This window comes from Bos grunniens, chromosome 24 (assembly GCF_055505025.1).
Source record: "Bos grunniens cultivar Pamir isolate PY7600 chromosome 24, Bosgru_T2T1.0, whole genome shotgun sequence".
Taxonomy (NCBI): Eukaryota; Metazoa; Chordata; class Mammalia; order Artiodactyla; family Bovidae; genus Bos; species Bos grunniens.
The window spans coordinates 61,719,377-61,730,178 of NC_141188.1; the positions used below are offsets into that span (position 1 = coordinate 61,719,377).

General features: G+C 47.9%; 1 protein-coding gene and 1 long non-coding RNA gene across 4 annotated transcripts in view; one reads left to right on the top strand and one right to left on the bottom strand.

Moving 5' to 3' along the window:
• The window catches only part of LOC147346398 (uncharacterized), a 187,103-nt gene extending 177,254 nt beyond the window's left edge, over positions 1–9,849 (bottom strand). Inside the window, exons 1-3 of one of the 3 annotated variants that reach the window (XR_015154160.1) lie at positions 9,559–9,849; positions 8,293–8,379; positions 7,444–7,678 (exon numbers count right to left, since the gene is read on the bottom strand). This is a non-coding gene — a long non-coding RNA (uncharacterized LOC147346398). Of the gene's footprint in view, positions 1–7,443; positions 7,679–8,292; positions 8,418–9,558 lie in introns of those variants that run through there. The other 2 variants (XR_015154161.1, XR_015154159.1) reach the window with 2 other exon arrangements.
• CDH20 (cadherin 20) overlaps positions 1–10,802 on the top strand; it is a 219,903-nt gene extending 209,101 nt beyond the window's left edge. The window contains exons 11-12 of the mRNA XM_086373680.1: positions 3,984–4,235; positions 9,215–10,802. Of these exons, the coding sequence (XP_086229806.1) occupies positions 3,984–4,235; positions 9,215–9,720 (758 nt within the window). The 3' untranslated portion in view covers positions 9,721–10,802. The remainder of the gene's footprint in view (positions 1–3,983; positions 4,236–9,214) is intronic.

Consider the following 10,802-nt stretch of genomic DNA (forward strand, 5'->3'; position numbering starts at 1 on the left):
TTATTCCAATCTAAGTGAAGTGAAGTCGCTCAGTCGTGTCCAACTCTTTGCGACCCCATGGACTGTAGCCTATCAGGCTCCTCTGCCCATGGGATTTTCCAGGCAAGAGTGCTGGAGTGGATTGCCATTTCCTTCTCCAGGGGATCTTCCCGACCCAGGAATCGAACCTGGGTCTCCCACATTGCAGGCAGACGCTTTACCGTCTGCGCCACCAGGGAAGCCTTTAGATTCCAATCTAAAGTGCTGTCAATTCTAACAATCTAAACACAGGGTAACAAAAGACCATGATTTAGGCACACCTAGTCTTGGCCTCAACGGTCAAAGTATTAATTCCATCCCACACAACATTCTGTTATTAAAACCTGAGGATATCAAACCTGTTTTATTCTAAATGGAAAGCACTTCTCCAAGTCATCCTTTTAAACTTCTACATAAAAAAAATTATCAAAACATTGTGATAATTCTGAAAGCAACAGTAGTGTAAATTACAACAACAGAAATACTATAATTAAATATCCTGATATTTTTGCTGGGTCTAATTGTGAATTATTCATTTATCTACTTCTTTTGTGTTAGTTGCTCAGTTGTGTCCGACTCTTTGTGACCCCAGGAGCCCACCAGGCTCCTCTGTCATGGGATTTCCCAGGCAAGAATACTGGAGTGGGTTGCCAGCTCCTTCTCCAGAAGAATCTTCCTGACCCAGGGATCGAACCCGTCTCCTACAATGCAGCAGACTCTTTACCATCTGAGCCACTAGAGAAACTTATTTCCTTTGGAAACCCTTAAAAGGTCATTAGCCCCTTCAGAGTAGGATTTATAGTAGAAACCCTGGGTGGGAAAACAACACATGCTGCTGCTCCTTCATTTTTCTAAGTGTCGCTGCTCCCTCGCTGATATCTGTAAGATCAGCACACAGACAATAGACAGCAACTGCAAAATGCTGCACTTTTCTTCACTATGACTTTGGACACCAACTCATGGAGTCAATACCATAAAAAGATGGGCCACTGGAACATGGTGACTATAAAAACAAGGGAGTCATCTCTTGGAAGGTTTTCCAAAATGGAAATCTGCATTTTCAGCAGAGAGAATGAACTCTTAATCTCCTCATGACAATTTATCCCTCGAGTATCCTTTACTGAGGCTCATTACAAAATTGACAGATATCTGATATGGTGGATGTACTGTCAAGCCCTCCAACTCCCGTGCCTGAAACACTATTTTCACTTATGAACACAACACTACACTATCTCAAGTAAAGTCTTTCTTACTTTTTTAAATTCCCAAAGCATTGTGAAAAGGATTGAGTGTATACTTTATATTTTACTTACATTTTCCCATACTTTGCTTTATTTGCTCTTCACAATAATCCTATAAGGTCTTAAGGAAGTTACTAACACCTCTGATTGGCATGTCTCATTTGATAGATGAGGGAAGAAAGTAAACAGCCCAAGATCAGAGTGAGTAAACATTAAGATTAGGACTGGCAGTTGGGGCCTCCTGTTTTAGACACACACACACACACACACACACACACACACACACACACAGAGTTTTGCGTTACTGTGGAAACAAATAATATTTCCAAATGGGTTATTCAAGTTCCAATTATAACATTCAACAAAAAAATCTGCTACTATATGCCAGCCCCTTTCTAGGACCAGTCTCAGCAATGTGATACTGATCTTTTTTTCTTTAATCTTAAATAATTCTGAGATCAACAAATATATGATGCATGGGAGGCATGATGTAATACTGATAAGAAATTCGGCTCTTCTCCAGCTTTCTAAAAATAAAATTAAAACTGTGAAGCAAAATTAATAGTTCTTAGCTATTAAATTTACAAAACAGAGAAGATCAGGTAGATTGCATGGCAGGTGGAAATACAAATATAATCTTCAGGCTGGCAACCAACTGCTATCTTTCTCCACTGAGAAGGAAATGAAAGAAAGGCGGCCTGTAAAAAGCAGATAGATATTTCAATTAGCTGAATAATTTTCAACACTGTTACAAAACTAAGTGGTTACATAACTCAATGGAAGGAGTATGTATTTGGAGTCAGAGACCAAAGTTCAAGTCGCAGCTCTGTTAGTAAACCAGTGACTTGGACCCCATTACATGATCTCTCCAGCCCTTAACTCTCAGTGTGACAGGGTGAGATCACCATTATTTCCCCAAGTGGTGCTAAAGAGGAAACGAGCTGCTGCATGCGAAGTCTAAATACCGTGCATATAAGCACTCAAGAATCAACTACTCTCATGAAAACACGGCGGGAGGAAGAGGTGGAAAATTAAGGAAGAATGTGTTAGAATAGGCTGGCTAGGCTGTGGAAACAAAAGGCGCCAAAGTCTCAGTGGCTTAACTCAACTAAAGTTAACTTCTTGCTCACACAAGCCGACTGCGGGTCTGGCAATACAGGACAGCTGTCCGTGTGCAGGCGGCCCAGGCTGCCTGGCTCTGCATCTAGCGTGCTCTCACACACTACACCGAGGCAAGAGACGGCCAGAATCACACCGGCTGGTACACACTGCTGCCCGGAAGGGACGCGGAACACCTTGCTCATTCCCATCATCAAAAGCGAATCATATACAAATATCTAAAGTCAAGAGCGTAGAAAAGTATATCCTTTATTATGTAAGAAATACTGATACTGATATTAGTAACGTTTCCTTTGATTAGGCTCTCAGAATTTTTTGTGAAGTTCTAGACTCCTCCCTGTAAAATGTGAAATGCATCCAGAGAACCTTCCATATTGCTGATGTTGGCTTTGAGAGTCACTGCTTATATGTCCTTCCACATCTCAAACTTTTCCTCTGCTGAAAAAAGACACCAGCTTTGCAAAAACCCACTCAAGAAAACGTGAGAACACAGATTAAAAAATAAAAGATCCTAAAACATTACATTGCCGCTGCTGCTAAGTCGCTTCAGTCGTGTCTGACTCTGTGCAACCCCATGGACGGCAGCCCATCAAGCTCCCCCGTCCCTGGGATTCTCCAGGCAAGAACACTGGAGTGGGTTGCCATTTCCTTCTCCAATGCATGAAAGTGAAAAGTGAAAGTGAAGGCGCTCAGTCGTGTCCGACTCTTCGAGACCCCATAGACTGCAGCCTTCCAGGCTCCTCTGTCCATGGGATTTTCCAGGCAAGAGTACTGCAGTGGGGTGCCATTGCCTCCTCTGAAAACATTACATTAAGCAAATGTAAATATGCACACACATACCAGCTTTGTAAAAACATACCAAACAAGCTGGCTAATCCTCTTTAAAACTGGGGGGGGGAAACCAGTATTGAATTTTCACCAAATTCATATGAATTGCTTAAACTCAGACCACCAAGTAGTGGGAAATAACAGGGTGTGTCATATAATTAGGGGATTTCAAATAAGCTTCTGCTAAACGATCAAGTTCATCAGAAAGCACAGGAACTGTGACTGCATTTCAAAGGCATAAAAGAAAACAGCCAAAGACAGGAATTCCAGCCGTAGTGGCAAAAAGCAGCAGTCTGCCAGAGCCACGCGGGCTCCTCCGCAGTCTCTTCCTGGCGGCACAAAGGCAGCAGCGGGGGCCCTGCAAAGCCGCTGAGTGAGAACAAACGGGGGCCACAAGTCACCGGTGACTGTTCACATCTGTCGAGCTTTCCCAGGGACATCTCAGTTAGATCTGGAGCCTGACAGTTCGCCCTGGGCACTTTATGTCACAAAGGCGAAGACAAGCTCTCAAAAAGGGTTTCTCTCCTAGGCCTCAGGGTTTTGCCTAGAAGCAAGCAAAAATCTTGGTTTCTGAACCCAACTGCTGATCCTGACAAATGAGAGCGGCCGCAGCGGACCCCCTCCAGGGAATGCTGTCCCTTCTCCTGCCTTCCCCACCGAGTTCCTGCCCCTTGCTTTCCCCAATCCCTGAAATTAACTCTCTCCGTGGTTCTTCCTTTCCACTCCCTTCCCTTTTTCCGTTTTCCCTTTCCAATCCGGAATCCTTGTCTGCTCCAGATAACACCGCCCGGATTCTGACCAGGAGGTCAGGCTTTCGGCAGCAGGAGCAGAGTGTCTTCTACCTGCCCATCCTGATCTCGGACGGCGGGCAGCCAGTGCTCAGCAGCACAGGCACGCTGACCATCCAGGTGTGCGGCTGTGACGACGAGGGCCACGTGCTGTCCTGCAGCCCCGAGGCCTACATGCTCCCGGTGAGCCTCAGCCGTGGCGCGCTCATCGCCATCCTGGCCTGCGTCTTCGTCCTCCTGGGTGAGTGAGCGGCTCCTCCCCATGCTGGGGGGACCTGCACGTGCTGCCCTAGACAGCATCCCATCAGCGTCCTAACTCAGCCAGCCAGGACTGGTTTTCCACACCGGGCTGATTGCAAGGGTGGAGGAGCAAGGCTGGGTAAAAGGAAAGAGAGGGAAGACTGTCCCTTCCTTCAAGGCCAGATCAAAGCACACATTTTTATCAAGCACTTATTAGAGCCAGGCTGCCATTCTAGATGCTGGGATCAGTAAGGCAGAAATGTCCCAGCCTTCACAGAGCTTACTTCGAAACAAAGCAAGTCATTCTGACATCATAGAACCTACGTGGTAAGTTTTGGACAGGAAGTGATGATCACCTCTCCTAACGCCCTCCTCTCAGATATGGAACAGCTATTACAAATCACAGACAGGCAGTGACAGGCCCAAGCCAAATCTCAGGGGCAGAGCCAGGACCGAAAGACAGGCAGGCCCCACACTGCACATCCTTGCACCTGAGCAGTGCAACCCTTCTCCCGAACGTTCACCCCCAGCTCCCGGAGGAGTGTTACAGAGAAGGAGGGAGGGACCTGGAGTCCTGAGAGCAGAGGAGACAGGGCTGGGTGTCATTTTAAGTGGGCAGGCAGGGAAGCCCTCAGTGGTAAGAGAACCTTCGAGCAGAGAGCTGAATGAAGCGACAGACTGAACCACACGGACAGCTGGGCGGGTAAGCTGCTTGGGGGCCTCAGCACGTGACCCAGGTACGGGCCTCCTGCCAGGGCCGGTGCGCCTCTGCTGGTGAAGCAGAGAGACGTGATGACGGGCCAGTGGGCGGGCACAGCTGGGACGGGTCTTCCTCATCTAGAGTCTCACTGCCTGCAAGGCGGCCACCCAGCGCCCTTGTACCTAAGGCCATCCGTGCTGCCATTCTCAACATGCACACTCAAAAGCAGACAGTAAAACGCCTAAGCCAACTCCTGAAACCAAGAAAATATCTGCACTCAGCTCCCACCTCTTCTAATTCATAGCATACATATTGTGCTTAGAGAAAAGCAGCCTTAGTAAGCACTATTATTATTCAATTCGGAAGAAATCCTAGAATTCTATAAGGGAAAAGAGGAAAGCACTGGGGATTTAAATTAGAATTTAAGCCCTAATCTTAAGTTTACCTTCACACCCAGAGACTGAGTCAGACCAGAGAAAGGTCTGACTAAAACAGCAGCGCCTGACTGCATTTCTAGGAGGTCTGCTGAGCATGCTTCTCAAAATTATTTTAAAGTACAACACGTGGCTCACTTTTGTTGTCTCAGCTCAGTGCTACAGGAAGGGAGATAACAGTATAAAGAAGTTGCCTTTCTGAGTCCTTGAATCCCTGGATCAGAGAGAACTTAGGTTTCTGGTCCCTTTGTACATTGATAAATAAATCCCTCCTGCAATTCCCTGAGTGTCCAGAAGGTGGCACTGGGGGTCCTTGAGGGCATAACAGGACAATCTGCAAGAGGCCTTTGAAGAAACCTGCTCCTAGGAGAAATTTCCAGTCTGGCTGTCCTTACTTCTGTCTTTGGGAAATGTCTACATGATAAATTCACTCTATCCCACAAACAGTAGAAGGAACCACCGTTACAGAGAGACTGACTTAGAGACTGGCACAAAGAGGCGCCCAGGCCAGAAGTGGTATGCAAGGGGCGATTTATCCGGTGGCTCCCAAACCCACTATGGCTTGTCTTTTGAACTGTATGTAAAAGACAGACAGTTTTCAGTACCTAAACGGAGCAAGGCTGTCCTAAAATCCTCATACTCTTAGGCACTTTTCTCTAAAACTGCACATTTCACATTAAATATAGTTCATAAAACTGAGTAAGACTGAATTACAGTTGATTTGTCAAAAAATACATTTTGTGGACAAGTATATAAGCATATTAATTTTGACTATATTTTTTTCATGTCTCAAATATGTAACTAGCTCCTAGAAAATCTCACAGGCCCTATCTCATAGGCATTGAGCCTATAGATCCTAAATAATAAACATCCCTAGAACCAATTCTCTTCTGTTAGGGAAGCCTTTCAGCTGAATAGGGTCATTTTCCCCAAAATTTGATTTTTAGGGGGTTATATAACACTTATTCGGAGAAGGCAATGGCACCCCACTCCAGTACTCTTGCCTGGAAAATCCCATGGACGGAGGAGCCTGGTAGGCTGCAGACCATGGGGTCGCTAAGAGTCGGACACGACTGAGCGACTTCACTTTCACTTTTCACTTTCATGCATTGGAGAAGGAAATGGCAACCCACTCCAGTGTTCTTGCCTGGAGAATCCCAGGGATGGGGGAGCCTGGTGGGCTGCCGTCCATGGGGTTGCACAGAGTCAGACACGACTGAAGCGACTTAGCAGCAGCAGAATACTTATTACTTAAATCAGTGACAGTGTTAGTCACTCAGTCCTGTCCGACTTTCTGTGACCTCATGGCATGTAGCCAGCCAAGCTTCTCTGTCCAAGGGATTCTCCAGGCAAGAATTCTGGAGTGGGCTGCCATTCCCGACTCCAGGGGATCTTCCTGACCCAGGGATCGAACCAGGGTCTCCTGCATTACAGGTGCATTCTTTACCTTCTGAGCCACTTAAATCAGATTACCTAAAAAATAAGGCATGCAGCAATCTTTATTTTTTTAAGAGCTCTATAAAGTCCCTAATTCTCTACTGGAAATTTCTACTGGCAAAAATTCTGGCAATACCAGAATTCTTCCCAGCAGAAACTTCAGAGATTTTTCTAATTTTGCTTCCCAGCATTTCCTGAAATCCCACACCTATCACCCCAGTGTCACTGGTGTGAAGGCTTTCCCAGTGCACCAGGAAGAATGAACTGGTCCTGCTTCTGCGTTCTCTGCGAAACTCGTGTAGCTCTATGATCGTCCTTATCACTGCCTGACTGATATTAATCATTAACGTCTATCATCTCCTTAGATTGCCAGCCTATAAAAAAAGAAATCATGTCATATTCAACTTTGCTTCAGATAATTCCCCCAAATACTGCAGTTTAGTAACTGTTCACTGAATCCCACAAACACAGCAAGTTCACTTACAGTCCCATTTTGCCAACCTGCATCCATCCATCCAAACACACCCCAACCACCACAGCCCACTTCAAGCCACCACTTCCTTAAAGTCCTATGAGCCCATTTTTCCAAAATCCCACAGTTCTGTAGGCTGGGTTACAGCACAGAGATAACACACAAGAGCTTTTAACTGTTTCCTGTGCATGCATTTTGTCACCCAAGCTACACAGGGAAACATCATGTATTAACGTTATTAATTGCAATTCACATTCCACATTCAGGTTTTAAAAACCATTACTGTGATTTCCTTAAGTTAGTCCATAATCTTAACGGGCATATGACTGTACTCCATTTCCCTCCCTTGGATAAACCGGGGTCTTATTGTGCAGTGCTGTCAAGCTGTCACTGTTCACCAGCTGTAACAAAGCACACCAGAAAAAAAAAATCAATAGTGGTTCTACAGCCAAAACCTCAAGACACTTCCTGGAAAACATTTTCAGTCACAGAGATAAACAGTTCAATGGGCTTATCTCTATCTCTCCTTTAAACCCCACTGAACACATACTCTGGGGGAAAAAAAAAAAAAAACATTTGTTGGGATAAAATTTTATCCACACCTGCAAGGGCACATCTAACAGTGTGGTGCTTCTTTGATAACATGATGAATTATATAAAATGTCACTGCTCACTCCCTCTCTTCCATGAGCATCCTTAGATCCGGAAAGTCACAACCATCTCTCTAAAGAAGGCTTTTCTGAGGAATCTGATTTAACTGGACAATGCCAGTCATTTATGCACTCTTATTTTTTGGACAAAAACATGAAAAGACAAAGACTTTGGCTCATACTTAGCATATGTATCTATATGCATTTGCATCACTACACGATCGCAGCTGACCCCTGAACAATGGTGGGGTGGCGTGAGGGGTGCAGCCCTGCCCTGCAGCGGTGTATAGTTTAACAGCTGGCCCACAGTATCCACCTTTCAGCATCTGCGGCAACCAAGCCCAAGTACTGTACCGTGTACCTACCGGGCAAAAAAGAATCCACAATGAAGTGGACTCCAGTAGTCCAAATCCATGTTGCTCAAGGGTCAACAGTATATTTAGAGTAGAATCCTATAGAGACGCCAATGTAAAAAAAGGCAGGATTTCACCTACAGAGTAAGGTTTTCACATTGCAATAAGAGAAATACTTACGCGTCCTTACCTAGTCAGAAGACATCACCTAATCCTTAAGCATATACTCCATGGCAGGCCACTGGGCTTTGTGCCTGGTTAGAGACGTTACACTTGGGTGGCGGGGTGTAGACACCCACACGCATTTCACTGCGATAAAGTAAGGCAGAGACCAGGGGGTGCTGGTGGTAAAGAACCCACCTGCCAGTGCAGGAGACTTAGGTTCAGTCCCTGGGTGGGGAAGATCCCCTGGAGAAGGGAATGGCACACCACTCCAGTATCCTTGGCCTGGAGAATCCCATGGAAAAAGGGGCCTGAGGGGCTACAGTCCATGGGGTCGCAAGAGTCGCACATGACTGAGAGCTACTATCACTTTCACGTCTACTTGAACCACTTGGAATTTCATATCAGTAAGGTTCAGCAAGTGCTCCACTTAGGCGGCAGGCAGAGTGAGACCAGGGTGCCCGTGAAGTGACGCCCAAACCCCGCCTCGCCCCCGCACGAGCCTCCCCAACCCCCACCCGGAGCCTACCCCCCCCCCACATACCCTCCCGAGCCTCCCACCCCGCCAAGCTTCCCCAACCCTCCCACCCCCTACGAGCTTCCCCAACCCCCCCAGCCTCCCCACTCCCCCCCCACGCCCCGAGCGTCCCCACACCCCCCCCCAGCCTCCCCCCACCCAGGGCTCGCCCAGCTCTCCCGCCCGCACCCCCTCCCCCTCCCCCCGAGCGCTCGCCTGGCCCTCCCGCCCACACCGGCCCCTCTGTGCCCGCAGTGCTGGTGCTGCTCATCCTGTCCCTGCGGAGGCACCGGAAGCAGCCCTACATCCTCGACGACGAGGAGAACATTCACGAGAACATCGTGCGCTACGACGACGAGGGCGGCGGCGAGGAGGACACCGAGGCCTTCGACATCGCGGCCATGTGGAACCCCCGCGAGGCGCAGGCGGCCGGCGCGCCCAAGACGCGGCAGGACATGCTGCCCGAGATCGAGAGCCTCTCGCGCTACGTGCCCCAGACGTGCGCCGTCAGCAGCACCGTGCACAGCTACGTGCTGGCCAAGCTCTACGAGGCCGACATGGACCTGTGGGCCCCGCCCTTCGACTCCCTGCAGACCTACATGTTCGAGGGCGACGGCTCGGTCGCCGGCTCGCTCAGCTCCCTGCAGTCGGCCACGTCGGACTCGGAGCAGAGCTTCGACTTCCTCACGGACTGGGGGCCCCGCTTCCGGAAGCTGGCGGAGCTCTACGGGGCGTCGGAGGGGCCCGCGCCCCTGTGGTGACGGAAGCCGGGAGGCGGGCGCGCGGCCAAAACCGGCCGTTCTGGGCGGCGGCTTCGCGGAAGAGGCACCCCGTCCACGGGAGCGATGGCGTGCGGACGAGTGCGGCCGGGGGCTCGCGGAGCTCTCTCTGGATCAGCTTTACTCGGTGAGATTAAGCTACATCCTCAAAAGGAAACACAGGAAGAGGGGGGCAGAACCGCCGACCTTTATTTTATTTTATTTTTAAATTTTTGTGATCCTGTATCCCAAGGTGTGGAGTCTGAGGTTAGGTATGGCGGGCTTGGCTTGTCTCCGCCACTCACGAAGGCTTTTGTCTTCGTTGCCACCTCAGAGAGGCTGAGTCTTTCAGTGCAGAGGTGGCCGTTGAAAACTGTTCTAATCTCCTGTTTGGGGGCTTTTTTTTAAAGTTTTGTTCTATTCTCTCCATGTATGGATTTGGCGGGCACATCACACTGCACAAACCAACCCACACAAAAGAACACTGAAAGTGATTCCTCGGTGAGATGAACCTCACTTGTTCTGGCCTGGATGGAATCTCTTTCCATCCTTTTAAGACCAGGTTAAGGCCTAATTGGCATTGCATGGGGGGGATGGGGGGTGGGAGAAGGAAGAGGCATTGACTTTAAGCTCAAGTTGAATGGCTGAACCAAGAGCTGTTGGCGTCACAGCCAATCCACCTCCATCGAGTGAGAGCGCTCTTGTTCCCTCAGCTCTTTAACTGTGCCCCTGCAAAACTGTTGGGAAGGAAACCAGAAAAGCTGCCTCTTTTGCACTGTAGATGTCTCTTCCATGTGCCAAATGTGACGATTAGATGCTACGAAATGAAAGCCAAATAAAAAGAAGTATCTGATAAAAGCATGGGTTAGCGGGCTTTCCTAATCTGTGTGAGGTCAATCCAAGGGATGTTTACATACTGTAGATAACCTACTTGAACACAAATCAGTATTATAGAGAGTAAATGGATGTAAGAAAATTACATGTATAAGTTTTGTATATTTGTTAATAAATTTGGTAATAAATATGATGTACTGTATCTCAGTACCTTTAGCACTTCTTTTAATAAAAGTTAAATAGAAGGGAAA